The sequence below is a fragment of the Bos indicus genome, chromosome 8 (genome assembly GCF_029378745.1).
Source record: "Bos indicus isolate NIAB-ARS_2022 breed Sahiwal x Tharparkar chromosome 8, NIAB-ARS_B.indTharparkar_mat_pri_1.0, whole genome shotgun sequence".
Classification (NCBI taxonomy): domain Eukaryota; kingdom Metazoa; phylum Chordata; class Mammalia; order Artiodactyla; family Bovidae; genus Bos; species Bos indicus.
In genome coordinates this window covers 5,549,015-5,573,376 of record NC_091767.1, presented here as the reverse complement: position 1 = coordinate 5,573,376, position 24,362 = coordinate 5,549,015, and the positions used below count along the sequence as shown (strand labels likewise).

General features: G+C 43.7%; 1 protein-coding gene across 2 annotated transcripts in view; it reads right to left on the bottom strand.

Moving 5' to 3' along the window:
* Positions 1-473: 473 nt before the first annotated feature.
* GALNT7 (polypeptide N-acetylgalactosaminyltransferase 7) overlaps positions 474-24,362 on the bottom strand; it is a 136,098-nt gene continuing 112,209 nt past the window's right edge. Inside the window, exons 4-12 of one of the 2 annotated variants that reach the window (XM_070794365.1) lie at positions 22,327-22,457; positions 22,003-22,082; positions 19,374-19,556; positions 16,133-16,250; positions 14,581-14,703; positions 10,515-10,733; positions 8,136-8,234; positions 7,138-7,266; positions 474-2,897 (exon numbers count right to left, since the gene is read on the bottom strand). In XM_070794365.1, the coding sequence (XP_070650466.1) occupies positions 2,760-2,897; positions 7,138-7,266; positions 8,136-8,234; positions 10,515-10,733; positions 14,581-14,703; positions 16,133-16,250; positions 19,374-19,556; positions 22,003-22,082; positions 22,327-22,457 (1,220 nt within the window). In that variant the 3' untranslated portion in view covers positions 474-2,759. Of the gene's footprint in view, positions 2,898-7,137; positions 7,267-8,135; positions 8,235-10,514; positions 10,734-14,580; positions 14,704-16,132; positions 16,251-19,041; positions 19,225-19,373; positions 19,557-22,002; positions 22,083-22,326; positions 22,458-24,362 lie in introns of both variants that reach the window. The other variant, XM_070794364.1, reaches the window with a different exon arrangement.

Genomic DNA, 24,362 nt, shown 5'->3' with positions numbered 1-24,362 from the left:
AAGTATTGGAGCTTCAGCTTCAGTATCAGTCCTTGCAATGAATATTCAGGGTTGATTTCCTTTAGGATTGACTGGTTTGATCTCCTTGCTGTCCAAGGGACTCTCAGGAGTTTTCTCCAGTACCATAGTTCGAAAGCACCAATACTACTGTATCTTGCAAACAATGAGTGTGTGTTCTCAGTCATATCTGACTCTTGGCGACCACATGGACTGTAGCCCCTCCAGGCTCCTCTGTCCATGGAATTTTCCAGGCAGGAATACTGGAGTGGGTTGCCATTTCCTTCTCCAGGGGATCTTCCTGACCCAGGGATTGAACCTGCATCTCTTGCATCTCTTGCATTCGTAGATTCTTTACTGCTGTGCCACACCCTTATAAACAATAAAGTCAAGTAATTACTTCAAACATGCAGTGTTTAGATATATATAAAAAAGGATTACAAGTACTAAAAAAAAAAAAAAAAAAACCCCATGGATTAAAATACAATATTTTATTTATTTCTCACCTAAAAAACAAGCAACCCAGAATTAAGATATACATAAACTTCTCAAATTTACCCCTAATAAAATTTTGAATATTTATACAATTTCTACAGAAACATACAGTGTATCAAAATCTGCATAAATCAAATTTATAAAATGAGTAGAAATGCATAGTGATATTATCAACTTACAAAGCAAGGATATGGAATTATTTCCAAAACAGCCTACAGTAGAAAATAGTCATTATGGCAGCAGCTTCTGATGTTTTTTGTGTTTGGTAAGGTTTCTGATTTCAATATATAGAGTCATTTTTTATAGAGTATCTTAATGAATTGCACAAAATACCCATTTAAAATTTACATGCACAGTTTCTGTGCCACTGTTCTTAGGCCTATGCATAGTTAACAAGGTTATAATCTATTCAACAAGGAAAATGCGACCTACTTGCAAACACACAAGTATTAAATACCAATTCTCTTAGTTTCTTACTTATGGTTGATTTATTTTGCAGTTATATAGGCATAGAAATGTATTCCTTTTTAAACATCCCTAGAGATGAATGAAAGCTCAAATGGTTGATCAGAGATCAGGAGCAAAATACAAATTGACGATTCAAAATTATAAATAAAACTCTGTTTAAGATGTTTAACTTTGACTCTCCAAATTTAAGAGCTAAGCTTGGAAGAAGCAAGTTTGTAGGCTTTTCTTTTTAAATAAATGTAGGTGCTCTTTTCTGTTTTCTTTTTTAAGCTTTAGTAAAATATATTTTTCTCTGGTAGTAGTTTGTGAATTCCTTTCATTGATCATGATAACAGGATCAGTCTCTAATTTACTTGCCATTCTCTGCCTCATTAATTTTCTTTTTATTTATTTATTTATTTTGCCTCTGATGGAGCATTTTAATCTTGTGGGGTATAAGAGACTATTTAGATATTAAAATCAACTGACCACTTGCAGTATTTGGTTTTCCTCTTGTAGATACTATCTCAATAAATGTGTGAATTCAAACAAGTCTTCTTTTCATTGGAAAAACACTAACAGAAATATGCTTCCTAAAAAAAAAAAAAATAAGAAACACTAGGGAACTAACAGATAACTGAACAGAAAGGAGTTCATATTTGTTCATGAACTGTATTTTTCAATAGGCTTTTTTAAAATTTAAAGACTGTGCAGGGAATTTCACGAAGAAATAACTGAAAGGTCCATTCAGCCTTGACTATATAAATTGCACAGCTTAGGTTATAAGACACAGTAGTCTTGTAAGGCTTAATCCAACAAGGGTTTGGAAATTCTCACCTTGGTTAGAACAAACCTTTGATGTGTTTACAGTGGTGTTGTGTTCTTTGTGTTACTCTCATTTCAAGGTTTCAAAACTGAGAAATATTAATAGTTTTCTAAAGTGACAGGTAATGGGGAAAAGCCAATCCTCAATGTCAGAGGACTTTTCTTCTCAAGTTAGTAGGAACCCCTCCCGCCTTAGGAGTTGGGACTGACAGAGGGCAATGGAATGCCGACAAGTAGAGGAGTTAATGCCTCACAAATCTTCCAACTCTTTGGAATAGCCCTGGATTTTCCATCTTGTCATTTGTTTTTTGAGCCATACAGCATTCAATTTCAGAGCAAATGGAGGCGAGTAAATTCAGTCCTCAGACAGGTAACGAACGATTCCATCAATACCATCCTACAAATTGCATTCAAAGCTCCTGAAATAGTATACCAAGAAATGAAAGAGGCACTAAATGTGTTGAAATTCACCTTTCAAAAAAGCAGCATGACCGTGGAGGAAGGCCACCTTGGCTAATAACCTGTGGCAGTGCTTCAAAAAGATGTAAAATTAAATAAAGACATAACAGGTTGATAATCACCAAGTTACATAGGAAAGTCTGGTTACTCCAACCTTTTTTTTCAAGTGTGTTTAAAAAAAAAAAAAAATCAAACTGCCTTTCAGACCCCTGAGTGTAATCCCAAAGAAGACAACAATGCTTTTAACTCTGTTCTAAATAAAACAGAGCTAAACGCACAGATTACCAACAGCATCTTAAAACAAAACAAAAAAGATGTAAACATCTACAAAGTTTAAGGTAAAAGCAGTTTTGTAAACAGTAACTGCAGATGATCATGTTATTGTAAAAATCACAGTTTGTCAACGTCCTCAGGCCCGCGGAGCCTCTGGGTTTGGAGCTGTACAGGTGACAAGAGTTGCAGCAGGTTTCAGGCGGCTTTCAGTCCTGTATAAGCTTACATGTCAGTAGGTAGGTTACTGATTTCTTTCGTTCCTTCTAAACACTATGGATGTTATTTATCTCCCACTTTTGAGTCATTTTGCTGGAGTCGCAGTCGGAGATGAACACTTGATGGAGGACCTCTGAGCGATCCAAGCACTTTCCGGAAGGAATGTGAGTCAGCCTGTGCAGGTTCTGGAAAACACAGGGAAACACAGCGTTACACGTGAGCTCTGTGCTGTCACTGGCATTAGACAGGTCACTTCCTGGCTTTCGTAAGAAGACAATTCAAGCAAATTGGTCAGGCATGAAGCAGCTTCACCCCAGACTCTGGGTTTCTCTTGTCAGTCTTCTACATCCTTTTGTTGTTCAGGCGTGATGTGCTGCGGGTACCTCCAATTCAACACATACAAACTTAAATTCATCATCTTCTCCTCCAGACCAGCTCCCCTAGTTCCTATCCAGCTAATCCAGCTGTCCTGAGCTTAGGACAGCGCAGCTCAGGCTGCATGCCCGCCTTCCTTCGAGTCACCAGCTGAACATGGACATTTGCAGGACTTGGGCTTGTACCCCTTCCCATCCCCACCGCCCTTGTCTTAGTCAAGTCCTTGTCACCTGCTGGAGGTTCGATTCAGCTCTCAGAGTGCAGTCCTCAGACTAGCTAAGATTGGGTCTGTAGGGTCGAAACAATTTCCTAATAATACAAAGACCTTAACTGTCTTTTCCACTGTATGGACATTTATACAGACAGTGCAAAAGCCATGCTGGGTCAAAGAGCTGGGGCTGTAACATCAATCAAGTGGTCACGTTCTCCGTAGCCACAGACTCACAATTAGAAAAAAAGCCAGTTTCATTTTAGAATGTCCTTGATGAAGCAGTAAAACGTGTTTGTTTTATTAAGACTTGACCCTGAGAGACAGTAGGTAAGAATGGCCAGAACATGGGCAGTTGCTGGACTTGAGGGCTGAACGAGCGCCTTTTCTTGTCATGTGACTTGAAAGGACAAATCGCAGGCAGATTACAATTATGCAAACTTGGGGCTGGGGAGACATTTTACAGAAAATAAAGTGAGCCTGTCACTTCAAGGGGAAAAGAAAAACAATATAAAGCTGACAGTTATTTGTTGCCATTGATAAAACCTAAGTTTTCAAGCAAAAATTTGAGTTTTAGAAAACTTGTATCCATCATCAAGAATGTGACAACACCACAAGATTTAAAGACTTTTCTGGTGAAAAGTGGTTATATTTGTGATTTCAGGAGCAGTGTATGATGAAATGTGCCATCATTTGGAAGATCTGGATGACTTAGTGAGTCGATATTTTCCAAATGAGCTGTGAAAGTGTGATGTTACAAAAGATCCATTCAAAGTTTGAGACAGACAAGTGGGTTTAATGCAACAGAAGACAAAATGTTCACTGACAGGGATTCCAGATTCCACATTGCAAATAACTTGGACACAGGTCCCCTGATCTAGGAAGATCCCACACGTGGCAGAGCAACAACCCCTGGCAACTCCAGAAGTGCACCACAACTCCTGAAGCCCGTGCTCTAGGGTCCGGGAGCCACAGCTGTTTGAAGCCTGGGCACCTAGAGCCTGTGCTCCACAATGAGAAGCCCGTGCAGCACAGCGAGAGTGGAGCCCCTACTCACAGCAACTAAAGAAAGCCTGGGCACAGCTATGGTGACCCAGCACAGCTATAAATGAATGAATGAATAAAAAGAAACCAACACCTACACACTTGTGTAGCACAATTATCTGAAAAGGCTATTAAATTATCCCTTGTTTTCAAACTGCATGTCTAGACAAGGCTGGATTTTCCTAAGATACTCAACTAGAACAACATCTCGCATCAAACTAAATGCAGAAGCAGAATAGGAATCCAGAGTTCTTCTATTAAATCAGATACTAAAGGCATTTGTGAAACTATAAAACAGTGCCATTCTTCTCATTGTGGTGGGGAAAATAGCTATTTTTCATTAAAAGTGTTATTTATATTAACATGTAATAGGGTTATGACTATTACTTTTACATGAATATGTACAGCAATACTCATAACAGTTCTCAGGTTTAATTCCCAATTCAGAAACCCCATTAGCTGTAAGCTGTATAACAAATCTCCCTGGGAGTGTGTCAGCAGTTAGTAAGGATGTAAATGGGTCCAGAGGAGCAGAGTGAGAACTGCTGACTGAGCTGGCCTCCTGCTCACCAGTCCAGGCTTGAAAATGTTTCCAGAATTATCTTCCTAAAAGTACCCACTGTTTCCTATCACTGTGATCCTCAGCTAAGGTTGGTCACTCCCCAAAGACCATAAAAAGTTCCATGCTCTTTCCCATGGAGAACAGCTTAGGGAACCAGAAAACACCCAGCTCCTAGAATTCTCTACACTAAGACGCTATGACTCTGCTCGCTTGTCATTGCATTCATCCTTCATGAAAAGTCTTATCACACCTCAAGATCCCGTGCAGTGATACTTCCTACCCAAAACTCACCAGAAATAAAGCCTCCTATTAATCTCTCTTTCCCTATCCTATGGCACTTTATTTCTTTAATATCTTGTTTTTGTTTCTTATTTATTATTTTTGACTGTGCTGGGTCTGTGGTGTTGGAGAAGACTCTTGAGAGTCCCTTGGACTGCAAGGAGATCCAACCAGTCCATTCTGAAGGAGATCAGACCTGGGATTTCTTTGGAGGGAATGATGCTGAAGCTGAAACTCCAGTACTTTGGCCACCTCATGCAAAGAGTTGACTCATTGGAAAAGACTCTGATGCTGGGAAGGATTGGGGGCAGGAGGAGAAGGGGACGACAGAGGATGAGATGGCTGGATGGCATCACTGACTCGATGGACGTGAGTCTCAGTGAACTCCAGGAGTTGGTGATGGACAGGGAGGCCTGGCGTGCTGCGATTCATGGGGTCGCAAAGAGTCGGACACGACTGAGCGACTGGTCTAATCTGATCTGATCTGGGTCTTCCTTGTAGGGCACCAGCTTTCTCTTCTCTAGTTGTGGTGAGCAGGCTTCTCACTGGGGCGGCTTCTCTTGTGGAGCCCGGGCTCTAGGGTGCATGGGGTTCAGCAGTTGCTGTGTCTGGGCTCCCAGGCTCTGGAGCACAGGCTCAGTAGTTGCGGCACACAGGCTTTGTTGCTCTGTGGCAGTGGGGTCTTCCCGGATCAGGGATCAAACCTGTGTCTCCTGCATTGGCAGGCGGATTCTTTACCACTGAGTCACCAGGGAAGCCCCATTTTGCTTATTTTTATTTCTACATGGGCTTTAGCTATTTTTTGAAAGGCCCCAGTGAATATTTATTAATAGTAACATCTGATGCACAAACTGATATTCGGTGCTGTGTCCTTTAAAATATAGTATCGAAAATATGTGTATCCCATTTTTTATCCATTCCTTCTCATATTTTTTTGCATCTGTTAACCTTCTTTTACTAGTTAACTAATCATCCCTTGGCTTTACTGCTATTATTCATCTTTCTTTGTGGAAATAAATGCTCTGTTCTCTGGGAGTTATATTAATCTTCTTCCTAACATCAGCAACTGACACAAACTTACCGCTTCTTGGTAATTATCTATGCAACATATATAATTCCCATAACTGGGAATATTCAGCTAGGCCATTAACATCGTCACTACATGGCAAACAAGTGTTTTCTGGCAGGGAGGGCATGACAACAAATACAAGATGTGTAAAGAAAGTTAAGGGCTGCCAGCTTCTTTCAGTTTGGGGGAGCTTTTTCAACTTTTTGTTTCACAATAAATTGATTTACTTTAGCCAAGTCTAGACTTCGAAAATTATAGAGTACCATTCGAATGTTGGAATCCTCAACTTGGCATACAACATTGAAAATTCACACCTGAAATAGAAACACTGCTCCCACAGAGTCAAATGAAGAACTAAATGTGGCTTTTAAAACAAGCAACAGGCAACACCTATCCTGCATTTAACAGCCAGGAGGAGAAGCTGTGAAGCCTGGAATCCAACACGTTACCTGTTCATCTCTATCGCCACCTGCTGGACAACAGGCAGCAATATTTTAAAAGTTAAACTAACCGAGGCATTCATTAAAACTGTATATACTTATGTATATATAAATAAGCCATTCACTAAAATTATATATATTATCATTTAGATTAAAAAGATCAGATTTTGATATTAGAACAATGGTGATGATTGCCTCAGGGAACCCTGGTTTCCCTATGTGGATAAATGAACAGTGGGTCTGCATGGACCCTGGGTGGTACCTGTCCGTGATGACATTGTACTAGAGAATAAAAGGGGTGCTCTGTTATCGAACGGTGATTCTCCAGTGATCAGGAAAATGAGAGGGAAATGCAAGCCAGTGAGAATGCAGGTTTTAACGTTTACATGTCTCAATTCCATATATTAAAATGAAACAGCATATATTTCAGAACTAAGACGCAGAATACCTTGAAGTACTGCCATTCCTTAAATTCATTCAGATTGCAGTGTGTAATCATAACTTTGGATCCATCAGGCCCCTTCGTCAAACACTGGTCATACTGCATGAGTTGATTGGCTTCATTAATTCGGAAAAGCTATTTAAAAAAGAAAGAAACCCAACTCTTATAATTAGACTCAATGACTACCCTATTTCTCTATCACATTTCTGTATGTTCAGAACTGCAAGTCCAAAGACAGGAATTACTCATTTTGATGGTAGTGAAGACTGCTTCTAACTATTAAAAGCTTATGTTCTTTAGCCTTTTAGATACAGAATCGGTCGTTAAGATTTTAATCACACCAACAGTGTAAGAAAATGAAAATGTGGAAACAGACCTGATAATGTATCACCATCTAAATTAGAGACAAGAAAAATACTCACATAGGAAGGGAAGACAATATGTGGTTGCCTTTCTCAGTCATGTCTGACTCTTTGCAATCCCATGGACTGTAGTTTGCCAGGCTCCTCTGTCCATGGGATTTCCCAGGCAAGAATAATGGAGTGGGTTGCCATTTCCTCCTCCAGGGGATCTTCCCAACCCAGAGAATGAACCCGCGTCTCCTGCATTACAGGCGGATTTTTTACCATCTGAACCACCTGGGAACACGACTGGTAATAACATCCCAGCTTCTTGGGGGGAATATGTGGAAAACTGAACAATAGCTGAACAAACAAAACTGTTAGGGAGTGAGGCTTACACAATTATACACTCAAGCAAGAACATATTCTAGTCTCTTATATGAGACACAAATTCTAGATTGCGGTTGCTTACATAAAAACCAATACTGCTCTTATCCCCTCATTTAAGCAAATGCTTCAGCACTGTTGGCTTTTCACAGAATGTTTTACTTTATCAAACAATCACAGTTACCAAACTGAAAACAGGCTACAGCCTGTGCTGCGTCAGCGCCTTGGCTCCCAGTGCACACCAGCTGCGTCTGGGAGCCTGAGCCAGCGGTGTACCTGATTCCCGCCCATCCTGTGGCAGGGGCCCAGCTCCACAAAGCCTCCATTGGTCTTCCCCATGCTGTCGATGCAGTACACAGTTTCAAAGCCTCTGATCTGAAAGAAATGAACGAAGGGTCACAGGTTTAGATTCTGATAAGCTCTAGCAGGAGGTCAGAGAACTTTGTCTTGAGGCTGAGGTCCACATGGAGGGTGGGGCATGTGCAGCCTGGTACCTACTGTCCTGTTAGGCCTCTTAGAACACAGAGCTATAGTCATTTCTCAAAGCACTTATGGTCTTTTTTTTTTTTCCTACTTATCATATTTATTTGTGAAGCAATTTTGTTACATGCAAAGAGAGAGGGTTTCCTGTTGTTCTTAGATTTATAAGATTGTTTACACTTGAAAAGTCATTGGTTAGGACTTCCCTGGTGGTACAGTGGACAGAAGTCCACCTGCTAATTCTGGGGACACGGGTTTGATCCCTGGTCCGGGAAGATTCCACATACTGAGAAGCAACTAGGCCCATGCTCCGCAAGAAGAGAAGCCACTGCAATGAGAAGCCCATGCACCACGACTAGTGAGTAGCCCCCGTGGGCTGCAACTGGAGAAAAGCCCGTGCAGCAACCAAGACCCAGCCCAGTCAAAAAACAATAATAATGATAACAATTAATTAATTAATTTTAAAAAGCCACCGGTTAGATAGCGTGAAACCACTTATGGTCTGAAAGTCAACACTGGAAGGGGCTCATTTCAATGAAGGACCTTGGCCTATAAAGTTCGATAAAAGATGAAAGAAATAAAAAAAATATCATTAGTACCATTTCAGATTCATGAGAGGCAGAGCAAAGGGACCTGACTACAGTGGTCACAGACACTGGCCCTAAGTATCTAGACCATCAGTGATCCTGGGAAGTAAGGCTCTCACGCCTGACAGCTGTATTCAGGGGCTGGGGTTCATGGAGAGGTGGAGGGGTAGCTATGACCAGTAGGCTGGGCTGTGCTGCTGCTAAGTCACTTCAGTCGTGTCCGACTCTGCGACCCCACAGACGGCAGCCCACTAGGCTCCTCTGTCCCTGGGATTCTCCAGGCAAGAGTACTGGAGTGGTTTGCCATTGTAACATGTGTGCTCAGTCGTGTCCCATTCCTTGCGACCCCATGGACTGTAGCCCACCAGGCTCCTCTGTCCATGGGATTCTCCAGGCAAGAATACTGGAGTGGGTTGCCATTTCCTTCTCCAGGGTATATTTCCCACCCAGGGATCAAACCCGGTTTCTGGCATCTCTAGCTTTGGCAGGTGGATTCTTTACCACTGAGTCAAATGCGGGGAGTCAAGCTATAGCTGACAAATAATACAGACCACCTATGGACAAACTGTATATACTCTAAGTACGTGGCAAACATGTGCTTCCATCTCTGGAATGCATGTTTTGTACAAAAACAATCTCCCTTTTTGGAAATACTACTACAGATTTATAACTTGATTAGAGATCACTATTGGCATCCGTTGGCAGCTGGATGTGCTTGTCGGGGCTCTGGGACAGAGGTCTGGGTTAAAGGTGGACATCTGAGAGCCATCAGCGTGTGAAGGGTGGGCTCTGAATTCTCTACTGGGCAAGCTCACCAAGAGAATTCATCCCTTCCACACAGAAGGCCCTAGGCTAGTGAGTAATTCTCGAGAGCAAAAGATAACCAAACCAAAATGCAGTCTGGGCTTTCAGGAGCTCTGGTCCAGCTGGGAGTTAAACACAGCTCATCAAAATAGAAGACGGAAATATGGGACAGAGAACTGTTAGGACACAGGAGCAGAGAGAGATCGAGCACATCCTGCTACCCAAACTACTGACCTCTTACCAAAAAGATCAGGTCGCTTTGCCCTACCTGCTTCTCTAGGGGCTGGGGCTCCTCAGGGACAGATCCAGCCTCTTACCTTTGCATTCTTCTCACTCAGTCCCATGAAACGTGCTGCAGGCTCCAAATATACGTCACATCCTTAGATCTACATGTAGCCTCCTTTCTGGGCCCGAGGTCTCTCGGACAGCCCAAAGGGGTGTCTACCAGACCATGTGTGCCCTCCTGACCCCTTCCCATGCACCCTCACTGGCAACTTCCTCACCATGGCTGCCACCTAATGTGCTGGGCAAATATCGGGTTTGGCCAAAAAGTTCATTCGGGTTTTTCTGTGACACTGCATGGAAAACCCAAATGAACTTTTTGGCCAACCCGATAAAACCAAACTAGCTGTCCACCTGGCCCACACCTTCCACTCACTTGCCTTGTTTTCCACCAAACTTCCCTGCCTCAAATTCTTCTCTCTTCCCCAACATTTCCGTCTCACTCTGCTTTCTCCTGAGCTCAGTCTCCAAACACACACATGATCACCCAGCTGACACTTACTTCTCCCCAGTCGACATTTTTGGGCGGCAGAGGGTAGTGTGAGGTGATGTCATAAGCTATTTCTTCCATGAACCATTTGAAACTCTTACAGTTGTGATCTTCTCGAAACTTCTTCAGCTCTGATATATCCCCATATGCCAAGGCCTTCGATTCTGGGCGACTGGCATAGAAGTAGTCTTTGTACTCATCCCACCAGACCTCCACAACTCTAACGTAATTCTGGGGAAAAAAAGAAATGAACATTATTATAAAAATATTTGTACTATCATAAACAGTCTCTTCCTGACATATGAAATATGACACACTCGTTTCAAGAGGACTGTATATTTAATTGTGTGCAAGCGAGCTCATGACCCTGGCATGTCACTGTCATGAGTGTTCCACCAAAGAGTGGTGGACACAGAATCTGGTGTCAGTGTGCTGAAGGTCACATGTGCATGTGTGCTCAGCTGCTCAGTCGTGTTCGATTCTTTGTGACCCCCATGGACAGTAGCCCACCAGGCTCCTCTATCCATGAGATTCTCCAGGGAAGAACACTGGAGTGGGCTGCCATTTCCTTCTCCAGGGGATCTTCCTGTCTTAGGGATTAAACCTGCGTTTCCTGCACTGGCAGGCAGGTTCTTTACCACTGCACCACCTGGGGAGCCCTAAAAAGGTTACATGCTCTGAGATAATATGTTCTCTCCTGCTGATGAAGCCGAGTGAAGACAGGGTTTGTGAGAAGCTGGCTGGAACCACCCCCACCCCCTCACCCTGTCCCCTGCCCCTGCCCAGAACAATCTCCTCTCTGAGCACCACACTGTTGCACCTGCAGAAACCACAGGGATAAACAACAGCTCTGCTCACTCAGACACATTCCTGCAGGCGCCTCTGCCTGTCTGGTAACAGCTATACCTGAACCACTTCACTATAGCCCAGAATTAAGTGGATATTTCCCCCTCCCCACGTCCCAGTGGTGCATCCTGAAAAGCAACCGAAGAACAATCAAGTAAGCTGACGTGTGATAACTAAGACCTAACTTCTGCCGTTGTACTGAATGCGGGTGTGAATGGATGTAGTCCAGACCCAGTGAGGTCCTCGCACTTGGACATCAGCTGGCAGTAAACTTCATAAAGGACTTGGGAGTCCGTCTTTTCAGCTGGGTGGCCATAATGTTTCTGCCGCTACTACTCATCTCCGCTGCTGCAGTGAGAAAGCAGCACAGGCAACATGCAAAGCAACAGCAGACCTTGGTTCCAACGCAACTTTACTTACTAAAAGGGGCTGCATTGGGCCCGCTGGCCAAGGTGACCATTCTATATCAGGAGCAGGAACATCTAGTATTCAGATTCAATGTTTTCTTGGCTACAAGGTAACTATCAAAGGGTGACTGCCTGGCCACGGGCCTGTTGCTGCAAAAGACTGTGGGCTCAAGAAGTTCTAAGTGGCAGCTTCCTAAAAGAGCACAATATTACTGCTAAATATTTTGAATTCTTGCAAATGCATCCAAAGTTAGACACAGTCCGTGTCTTCTAGGTACTCATGAACATGAAGAATTCAGGGCATATGTATAAGGTTACAGTAACAAAAAGGAGGAGCATTTAACTATTTGGGATGGGGGGACAGGGCTGGCTTGGTTTGAGGGAGTGGTTAGTGAGTTGGGGTCGGGACTTGCAGCAAAGGGCAACACAGCTATGTGACAAACCACGGTGTGTGTGGAGCCCTCAAGGAGGTCAGTTGCCATCTCTGGATGCAGGATTCACTGAGAGAAAAGCTGCCTCCATTTCTCCATTTAAAGTGAAAAGTGTGTTAGTCGCTCCAGTCATGTCTGACTCTGCGACCTCAAAGACTGTGTAGCCCGCCAGGCTCCTCTGTCCATGGGATCTCCCAGGCAAGAATACTGGAGTGGGTTGCCGTTTCCTTCTCCAGGGGTCTTCCCGACCCAGGACTGAACCTGCATCTCCTATATTGCAGGCAGACTCTCTACCGTCTGAGCCACCAGGGAAACTCCTTTGGATAATTAAGAAGTGAATCTGCGTGAAGCATTTAGATTTTCGTACACACTCAGCTCTCACAAAGTGCCAGCTCTTGGTGACTCCAGTGTTCGTTTTTAGGGACTTTGCATGTCACCTCTCAGCTGACAGCCATCCGCATAGAAGGGTCTATGCAGGCAGCAGACATCAGATTCAGTTTCCAAGGGAATAACCCTGACGGGGAGTGGAGATGGCCTGAGGGGTGGGACGGAGGGGAGAGGGATGGGGGAGGGGGTGGGTGAGCACCCATGGGAGACCTGAGCGCCTTTGCTGAGCCAGGAGAGACTGGAACCAGGGCCGGTGTGGGAGGTGGGAGGCGGGAGGTGGTGAAGGGACTACCTGCCTCCTCATCTCACCTCGTGGGCTCAGCGGTCACAGAAAAGGGAACCGTCTCCAAGGAAAAGTTAATGGCTCAGCTCTGACAATGCTGAGTCTGAAACACCTGAGGACCACCTAAGACGAGGGTTCTAGGGGATTCCCTGGGGGACCAGTGGTTAGGGCCCTGTGCTTTCACTGTTCCATCTCTGGTTGGGGAACTAAGGCCCCATAAGCCGTGTGGTGCAGTAAAAAAAAAAAAAAACCAACAAAATTAAAAGAAGAGGAGGGTTCTGGGAGACAGCTGATGCGAGAGGTCTGCAGTTCAGAGAAGACCACTGGCTGGAGAAACAGCCCTGGAGGCGGAGGGGACACACAGAGGCAGGGGACGGAGGTGCTGGCGACGGCTGCACTTGCTGGGCTTTGAGAAGACCCACGGCTAACCTGACAGTGACGGGTGCTGCCCTCTCATCTCTTTCTGTTCCTCGTAGCACAGGCTCTCCTGAGCTGACCTGACGTCATGAATTCCTGGTGACTGTGGGGCTGATTCCAAGGGCAGGTTCTCCTCCTGCGAGGCCGAGGGCCTGGTGTTAAATGGGAACTCTCTCTGTCTAACGAGGCTCCACGATGGTCATTTTGAAGATAATCTAGCTGGTCAGAGGGCTGTGCTGGTTCTTATAGCCTCATTTCTCCTTCAGTTATCTATTCCCTTTGGGGAACAGTCCTGAGTTGCAGCTGTAGCCAGAAATAGACTTCCTTCTGCTTTTGACTTGGTTAAGGGTTTCAGAAGATGAAGGGCACCAGTCACATGCTCTTAGAGTCTATGGCAGCCACACGGCTCCTACGTTGCTCCATCAAGGAGTAAGGTCCTGGTCCTGCCAGCAGCGGGGCCTGTAGACTCTAGGGTGAAACTCTCCTGGTTTGTCCCTCGTTTGGGGTACAAAAGATACTAAACTATTTAAAACAATTTTTTACTGTTATTTTTAAACTTTTAATTCTGTATTGGGGTATAGCCAATTGACAATGTCAGGATAGTCAACAGAGAGGGCACTTAGCCATACAAAAGATACTGAACTTTTATAAGCACTGTTCACAACTCTGACTTTGTTTACTACTCAAACTCCTATTATAATCACTTTACTTTTCAAAAAATCAGATAAGAACAATATTTTACTGATGTGTGAATGATACAAACTGGTATTTTCTTTCCAGCTATTTTCCTACAGTGTTGCTGCTACTGCTGCTAAGTTGCTTCAGTCGTGTCCGACTCTGTGCGACCCCCCATAGACGGCAGCCCACCAGGCTCCGCCGTCTATGAGATTCTCCAGGCAAGAACACTGGAGTGGGCTGCCATTTCCTTCTACAATGCATGAAATTGAAAAGTGAAAGTGAAGTCGCTCAGTCGTGTCCGACTCTTAGCAACCCAATGGACTGCAGCCCACCAGGCTCCTCCGTCCATAGGATTCTCCAGGGAAGAGTACTAGAGTGGGTTGTCAGCTTTTACAAATTAATTTGAGGTATCTTCACAGAAAACACTTGATACAGGAATGATAATCAGAGTAGGATACAAGGAATAATCTTAAACAGTAAGAAGTTTCACAAATAAATCTAGCCTAAGTTAAAAGTGACACCCAGCATGACGGCTTCAAAGGTGTCACCCAGCCATCAGGTTGACACCAAGTGGCCATGTGGCACACGTGTCAGCTCCCAGTCTCCCCACTTTTAACCAAAAGACTCACCTTTAGGGTAGGAGAAGACCCGACATAGACGGGTGGGGGGTTCCCCTGCCAGCCCTCAAGACGGTAGATGTGCCCGACACGGGAACAAGGGACAAACAGCAGCTTGCCTCCACACTGCCAGATCTGTCAGGAAAGACACACGTGGAGCGGTTTCAAATGCCAGCTCTGTCCTGTGAAACCTAAACACTAGACACTAGACACAGTGTCCATAGGGAATTTATACGCCAAACAGATCCTGCAATGACTTCCTGTTTCTCGAGCTCACATACTAACAAAGAGGCTGCTGGGGAACACAGGTGTGCCCGGGACCCAGGACCCCTTCCTGAGCCCCTGCAGCACCCGAGATACCCCCATGGTAACCCGCAGAGCCATACAGACATCCCAGTCCTCACACCCTCGTAACCCCCCTCCTCGCTCCACCAGCTAACATGTCTCCCATGGGGGAGTGTTCTGATCAACGCCTCACCAGCTTCTGCACCTCTGCTCCCCTCTGCCATCGCTCCCCTATTTATTTATAGTAGGAGATTATCCTTACGAAGGGCAGCTGGGGGTCATGCCCTCCCCCTCAGCCTCTCTGATGGTTTCCACTGCCTGCTGGATTAGTAACAGTGGAACAGCACTGGAGGCCCCCCACTGTGGCCCTAATATCCCTGCCCACATGGTCTTCCCCTTAATCTCTGTCTGATTCACGCATTCAGCTTCTGCCAGCATTCCTGTCTCCTGAACTCTCATATCCCCTACCCTGTGCCTTTTCCCATTCTACCTGCTTAGAAGCGTCCCCCAACCAATCTCACGCCCATCTTCCTAGTTCTGTCTTGAACACTTCCTCCAGCAGGATCCCACCAAATGCTCCTTCATCACATCAGCTGAATGTGGGTCCACCTTCTGATTGTGTTACGAGTTTAAGTAGAAGTCCCATCTCTTATCAACTGTAAGTTCCTTGACAGCGGGGACTGGGTTTCTCCTCTCATCCCTCACGGGGCTGAGCTCCAGACATTCAAGACAAGTTGAACAATTATCTGTTCAACTCAAACCGGATCACTGTTCTCTCTCTTTCTTTCAGGAAGAGGGTGGGGAGCTGCAGCTCCCATGTCAGTGTGAGGACCCCAGTCCCTGTTGGGGTCTGCCTCTGTCCTGAAGCATCCTGTCCTACAGGGATGAAAGGCAGCTTCAGCAGTGGATGGGCAAACGGGACCCGACAACTGCTGATTCCCCCAGGGGCTCTGATAACAAAAGGCTCCAGTATGGAAAACCTTTGGGGGAGGGGTGGGGGATGGGAAAGGAGGCATTTTTATTCTGAAGCTTGCTGGCCTCCGTTTTTAGCTGAGCCGTGTACATATGCAGTCGGAGCTTGCATTTTCCCTTATTTTTTCCCAAAAGGCAAGTATGTTTGTTAGTCATTCCTTATAATTTAGAGAAATGCATTAAACAGTCCCCCCACCACCCCCCTCCTCCACCCCACACACACAACCTGAAAGAAACCAGCCTTATCGTATAGTCACAAGAATCAGTAACTTCTTGGAAAAATTGCCGTTGTTTAATGAAATGTTACCTTGTATGAGATCTCAAAGTTTTCACCACCCCAAATCTGGAGGCCTGGATCGTAGAGACCCAGTTCAAAGAAGAAGTCTCTTTCGATGGCGAATAACCCTCCAGCCATGGCTGGGGACCTAAGGGAAAGAAATGCTGGAACAACTTTGAAAGACAAACGCCCAAGACCCCTTCAACCACAGACAACAAAGCTTTTTGGAATACAGTTAAGTAATGCATAGAAGAGACAAAACTGATGGCCAAACATTAAGAAATTATAAAGCCTTCACCAAGCAATTGTGTTCATAATTTCTTATGAATTCACTACAATTTTTAACTGAAATGGTATGATATATTTCATTACAAATTAGAGCATTACATCATTTCGCCATTAGAGGGCATCTTGGTTCCTTGGTTGACTTAAAAATTAAGCCTTGTGAGTTAAAACAGAATTTTTGCTTTCACTCCTCAAAAGGACTGAGCCATAAGCCGTGGCTGGCTAAATGTTCCCGCAATGATTTATGAGTCATTCCAGGATGAGTGAAACCATACACCATGAAAGTAGTATCTCATTTTTGAAATTTTATAGCTCAGGGGTTTGCCAAATAAGGGTGTAGCTCGTGGGAGGACAGCCTGGGTTCATTGTAAGTTTGCAAATGTGGCCCGGAAATGACACAGGAGAATGAGACAGTTATTTACTGTGTCAGGACGCAGGGATGCCAGAGGGTGACTCGTGGGCCTTCCTGAGTGCGATCCTGAACTGGGTACTTTTTAGCGACAAGAGAAAAAAAAAAAGACTGGTAGCTTTCTATGGTGAGCCCCTCCCAGCATCAGAAGTTAGAGGAGAATAATTTTCATCCTGTTCCCTCGGGAACAAAGGATTGTCGCTGCATACGAATCTTAGGTAGGTCCCTCCATTGGAGCCTCTTCATCAGCACACCTGATATCAATCTATCGCCGATTCCCGCTGATTGCACCATCAACTCACATAGTGGGTTCACACGGTGAAGCCACTTCTTCCCAGCCTCACTGCTGCCATCCTAGCCCACGGACAGAACCCTGACGGCGTCCTCTTTCCTGCCCCACTGGAGCCCCATCAGGCAGCCGGGTAGCGCCGCCCTGCTGTGCTGACCCCCTCCTGCCCCAGGGCCCAGGCTCCTGTCCTCCTGCCACTCCAGAGCCCTCATCCCTCAGGGCTCGGCCTCAGGAACAGTTTCTGGGCTTTGCTTCTCACCACTCGTACTCGCTGCTCCACAGTCATTCGTGTAGTGAACTGTTTAATTTCTGTCTCGCCTGCTGCGTGTTCAGTGCCACGAGGGAACACAGCTCATTAAAAGGAAATGTCATCACGTCAGGGGAAAGTCATCCTCTCAAAAGGCTTTTCTTCTCAGAGTATGCAGCTGAACTCACTAAATAGCACTGGTGCATTTTCGGTTATATTTTCACACCACGTTTATTTAACTGTCATTTAACATTATTATGACTATGCCCTTTTGATCTTTAAACATATTCCCAGTTATCTCAGTACATATTTGAAAAATGTATCTTAATGTGAAAGCCAGTGAGTTATTTAAAGGGAAACCTTCCTTAAATTTTTCTAGCACATTTAAAAAAATTCTCTTTACTAGCCCATGGGTTTGGTGGGAATATACCTGTAGTCACCATCCCTTATTTTTTCCCTCCCAGAATTATTTGTGAGTCAGGTTAAACAGATCAGTGGTAGGCTCTTGGACAATTTTGGGGGAAAAAAAAAAAACAAAACCTCAAACAAATTTGGAAAATGTCACATAAAGCTGAAAGGTTGTATAATTTCCTTATGTTTGCCATTTCAGTATCCTGGTATCACGACATGCCCAGACCCCACCAGCTTTTTGCATGACATCGGACACTGTCCCCAAACTGAGTTCGAGCATCATCAGTAGCGCAACAGGAAGAGAGAGACCAAAAGCAGAACCATAAGATCAAAAAAATAAAATTAGACACATTTAGAAACCTACATTAGCATCTAACTAAACAATTCATTTGGGGCCACTCTTTAAAAGATGGTAAAAATGTTCTAGTAAAAAGACCAAAAAAGAGAGAACATAAATTTTTCTATTTGAAGAGGCACAAGAAAGGAGAAAGGAAGATTCTGGAAAAACGTCTCCTTTTAATCAAATGCTCTTCTGAGAATGAAGTCATAAAGGAATTCTGTGTAACATTTCCCAAGTCATGTATTTTTATTCATCAAATTTAACTGGCATAAAATTACTATTTAAGAGCATACAAAACAAAAGAAAGAAAAAAAAATCTTGTTACTGCCTTTTGTTGTTAATACTACCCTCCAAGGCATCAAAGGAGATACAAAACTTGGATAGTAAGTAAAGTTTACACATTTTAAACTTATAGAATTATATGTCTAGTCCACTTTCCCAGGTGGGCTCAGTGGTAAAGAACCCACCTGCCAATGCAGGAGACATGGGTTTGCTTCCTGAGTCGGGAAGATCCCTGGAGGAGGAAATAGCAACCTATTCCAGTATTCTTGCCTGGGGAATCTCATGGACAGTGGAGCCTGGCGGGCTACAGTCCATGGGGTCGAAAAGAGTCAGACATGACTTAGCGACTAAACAAAATAACAAACAAAAACCTAAGACTGCAAAACTTTTCTTGTTTTTCACCTGTATTTGGAACTGATACCATAAAACATGCCCACCCTCCAAGTCTGCCCCCAAATGGAGCTTGCTTTTAAGAAGAAAGCAACCACAAAGATGAAAGGGTGAATTTAAACCCCTGAAACAGCACAAAGAAAGAAATCCTTTCATAGTCTGAGACAGCATCTACAGTGTTAATTATATTTATATATATATATATATATATATTTAGCTTGGCAAGAGGTTAATAGGTTAGCAGCGACTGGAGAAAAGAAAAAAAGGTAAGTGATTTAGTGATTACCGATATGGTTCAGTTTTTGTCTTTCTCAGTCTCTTCTCTCGGGGGGTCAGAGGCACCCGTTTCCAGAGCATACTCCAGTCCCATGCTCCTCGGGCATACCCATCTTCGTCACCACCCCCTTGGGGCACAATCTCATATGTGTTGCCATTTATGACATCTATGAGCGGCACAGTGCAAATGGTTCTGTGTTGTGTTGTTGATGGATGGCAGCAAAGATGAAATGCAAGGGCGTGTGGGGACCCACGTGTTTACACCAGGACATGGGGAAGGAAGAAAAAAAAGTACTTAGAGAGAAACATTCCATGTTAAAAAGAGGAAGTAGCGAGCTTTACCGATAAGGTTCAGTTTTATGTTTTCTTTTGGCCTTTTCCTTGTGACTCAGGGGGATTCGCTTCCATAGCAAACTCCAGTCCCAGGCCCCTCTGGCAAAACCATCTTCATCCCCACCTTGCTGAGGCTCAATGGAATAGTCATTCCCATCTATGTAATCTATTAGAGGCACAGTGCATGTGGTTCTGAAACATTTACAGAAAATGAAAAAGCATTTAAGAAACCCAACACTTACTAGTTGAGCAGGTCTATCTGTATTATCTCTTGTTATTCTGGGTTGCTCTATTTTTTTTCCCCACTAAGGGACCTTAGGACTTCCCTAATGGCTCAGACAGTAAAGAATCCACCTACAATGCAGGAAATGCAGGTTCGACCCCTGGATCAGGAAGATCCCCTGGAGAAGGGAATGGCAACCCACTCCAGTATTCTTCCCTGGAGAATCCAATGGACAGAGAAGCCTGGAAGGCTACAGTCCATGGGTTGCAAAACAGTCGGACACAATTTAGCAACTAAGCAGCAGCAGGGGACATTAATATCTAATGGGAGGTCGACGTGAACGAATGCCTTAAAAAGTCAAGGAGGCTGTTTTCATAAGAGAAGGGGAGAGGGGACGTCCCTGGGCTCACAGACAAACGTTGGGGACAAAGAGCCGTGTCCTTGAACTTAGCAGCGCTTCCTCATTGTCACTCTGGTCCTACAGGCACGCTCTCTTGGTAACTTCACATTATTTCTCAGGTTTCCCTGCCCATTTTTTTCCCCTCCTTGCCCCTCCATTCAAAATCAGTGTGTGTGTGTGTGTGTGTGTGTGTGTGTGTGTGTGACTTCCCTGGTGGTCCTGTGGTTAAGACTTCAAACTCCCAATGCAGGGGGCATGGGTTCGATCCTTGGTCGGGGAACTATCAGGAAATTTAAGAGCCCACCTGCCTCATAAGGCCTGGCCTAAGACACAAAACAAATATAAATAAAGATTACAGTTTCTTAAAAAAAAAAAAATGAGTGTGTGTGTGTAGAAAGATAATACCTGCTACACTTTCAGCAGTGCTCCCAACTCTGCTGCTTTTTACTTCTTTGGAAGAAGTTATTATGAAAATCTGTTTCTATACATTTACTTGATCTTCTATCCTACTTCTTTTATTGCAAAAAATTAGCTTTTATCACACACACACAAAAAAACACAAAAATCCCTCAAAACCTGCTGAATAGCATAAATAGTGGCCTGAGAATTTGGAGCAAAAAAAAAAAAATACCTTTTATCTGGGCTTCATAAAAATGCTAGTGGTATATGACTAATTAGGTACAGTGCCAACTCTGCTCAGATAATTGGTACACTGCTTGTTCTCGTGTTCATTTCATCAGAAAGGGTTTTAAAAGGCATCTCCCAAAATGGAGAATACAGGTTTTTCCAACCACGGTTAAGGTGCGTTTTAGATGTTTAGAAACCAAGAGGGGAAAATCCTTGGGGCTCAGGATTTCGACACAGGGGCTTTATTCCCGCCTGTGGACTCCTGCGGGCCAGTCGAGGGTCCGGTGGAATGACCTCACTCACCCTGCCTACATCTCAGAGGACTGCCCACTCTCACCAGGAGAGGGGAAGGCTGGCTATCTCTCCTCATGAGAGTCTTGTGATTCTCGGATTTTTAAGTATGCAGTGGAAGGTGTTCCAGAGGGATCTCAGCTGGATTCTTTATAAACTCTCCCGGTTGGGGCAAATTCATGAATTTCTCTCAGTCTCGGCATCCTATTTAGTTGAAGAGAGGTAATAATATCTATTTTGCAGGGTTGCAGTGAGAACATTGTTGATAGATCCTGGGATGATACAGTCCTCTGAAAGGTCTTCCTCTGACTCAGGCCACAGACACAGGGACATGTCTTATTTCCTTCTTAAAACTTTCATTTTAATTAATTCTTTGTTTCTGGCCGCTGTGGGATCTTAGTTCCCCGACCAGGGATAGAACCCACATACCCGGCATTGGAAGTATGGAGTCTTAACCACTAGACTGCCAGGGAAGTCCCCTTTATTTTTTCTAGGTTCTGACATAGTAAGGATTCTGGACTAAAAGCAGGGAAGGCTTTGGGAACCAGAAGACTGGTACTGCTGTCAACGTTTCAGATCCGATGTAAACTGAACAGTGATCACCACGTTCCCATGGGACAGCTGTATCCACGTCTAAACTTTAAAGGTCATGTGGAAATCCAAGGCTTTGACACAGAGGACAGCTAGCCCATACTATGTAAAATAATAATTTCCAAGGTCATACAAAAACAAATAGGCATAATTTCAAAGCATGCTCCTTCAAGTCTTCAGAATGTTACCACAGTGTGGAGGGGGCAGTTAACATTACTCTTAGAGCAAGCTTGTGGAGCTGGAGGAAGTCTCTTTACTGACCCAACCATAAGGAGATTCTAAGTGAGATGTGCTGGGCTTATTCCAAACGTCTAACTGCCTGCATCTGAATCGGTCCCACGTTTCTGCCAAGCTCCACTCAGGGATACAACTAGCTAGAAAATAATACTCAACACGTAACTTGATACACTGAACAGAAATGAAATCAGGATGGGAATATTATTTGTCCTTCTAGGATGAGGTTTACTTTTCAACCAGGGAAGGAAATAAAAGCAAGGTAATGTTACCTGTCCTTAGATATGGGAGCTACAAGCGGTGCATACCAGTTAACGGCCACCTCACAGTGGGCATCGAGGTATATCAAAACCTTAAAAAAAAAAAAAGAGGCAGGGTGAAAAAAAACCCCACTTACAGGACATCATCTATCACGTACAATTTTAAACTAGATGCTAAGATAAGCTGGCCATAGAGTCGATTTTGATATTTAAGTTGTCTGGTTAAGTTAGCATTTTCATTTCAATTTTAAAAAATTAAAATGGTACCTAAAAATGTACATGATCTTTTAGTTACAAAATCCAAAACAGACACAAAAGATATTGAATGTTTCCTACCTGTCCAAGTTTGGCCTTCTGGGCACCGATACTTCGTGCCTGAATTAAACCTTCTCTTCTCTCATTTCGAAATACCTTGACTAGGCCATTCCACAGTTTAATATAGTCATCCAGTTTTTCTTTTAAGTGTTCTATGAATAAAAAACTCAGTCAATATTATACATTATATTTGTGGTTACAAACCAGTTAAGCTATCATTTTTCTCAAGAAACAAGGATAGGCAACAGGTCAGTAATTTTACACAGAAGCATGCTCAATGTTAACATATAGAGAAGCAAGGTGAAGTGTATTATTAAAGTTAAAATTCTGAGCTTAATACACCTATGGAGAACTATTAATAGTTAGCCTGAGAATGATCAAAACTCTCTCTAAACATACAGAACAAATAAACTCTCTCTATGCCAACTGACATGAAAACTTAAAACAATTCAAATGTTAATATCCTATGTAGAAGCTTTCAGGCACAATAGTTCTTTGGCTTTTGGCAGAAGCAATGGTTCAGGATTTCTGAAGATGCACTATGGATAACATTACATAGCCTCTTGGAATCCACACAGGGTATAGGTTAACATTTGTTTCTGAGCCATCCTCCCCCTACAATTAGTGATGAGAGGAGTAGTCTTGATGTGATGATCAATATAGTACCCATCAAGCTGGCAAATAACAATAATAAAAAAATCCCATCTTCTCTGTAGTTTAAGCATCAACACGTGTGTGCATGTGTGTGCACTAAGTCGCTTCAGTCATGTCTGACTCTGCAACCCTATAAACTGGAGCCCACCAGGCTCCTCTCTCCATGAGATTTTCCAGGCAAGAATACTGGAGTGGGTTGCCATTCCCTTCTCCAGGGGACCTTCTGGACCCAGAGATTGACCTGTGTCTCTCACGTCTCCTGCATTAGCCAACAGGTTCTTTACCATGAGCGCCACCTGGGAAGCCCCCAACAAGTGTGTATGTGTAAACATTTATTTATAAGTATTTATTTATATATTATAAACATGTGTTTATATTTATGAATATTTATAAATTTATAAATAAATATTTACACATTTATCTAATAAATACACATATCATTTACATATGTATGGATGTGTATATGGGCTTCCCTGGTGGCTCTATAGTAAAGAATCCACCTGCAGTGCAGGAGACACAGGAGACACGGGTTCAATCCCTGGGTGGGGAAGATCCCCTCGAGAAGGAAATGGCTACCCACCCTTGTATTTTTGCTTGGAGAATTCCACGGACAGAGGAGCCTGACAGGCTACAGACCATAAAGTCACAAAGAGTTGGATACAACTGAAACGAAAGCAACTGAGCATGCACTCACACAAGTATGCATATGAAAAGAAAAGGGAAAGTCGCATTTGACTCTTTGTGACCCCATGGACTACACAACCCAAGGAATTTTCCAGGCCAGAATATGGGAGTGGGGAGCCTTTCCCTTCTCCAGAGGATCTTCCTAACCCAGGGATTGAACCCAGGTCTCTCCCATTGCAGATGGATTCTTTACCAGCTGAGCCAGAGAGAAGACCAAGAATACTGGAGTGGGTAGCCAATCCCTTCTTCAGGGTATCTTCCAGACCCAAGAATTGAACTGGGGTCTCCTGCATTGCAGGTGGATTCTTTACCAACTGAGCTATCAGGAAAGCCCTATATATTTACACACACACACACACACACACACACATACACATACATACATATGTTTGTAATTTGGTAGAGAAAATTTGGGGTTACAAAAACAAGATACATTTGTTAAACTTTCAATCTTGGCTTTGGAGCTGCAACAGAACGGTTTTTGTTTGTATCGCTATGAACCCATAAAACTGGTTCATCACAGCCACAACTAATTCCTGGATTCTTAAAGACGTTTCTTGAATCACAAACGTTCTTTTTAAGTTGTTTAAAATTTTAGCCCACTAATACAAAAAAAAGGCAAAAAACAGCTGTATTTAGTGATGAGCTAGTGGTTACTGGGCAAATCAAGCTGTACACTTAATACTTCACTCATTTTTAAGGAGCTTATAATTAGCAAG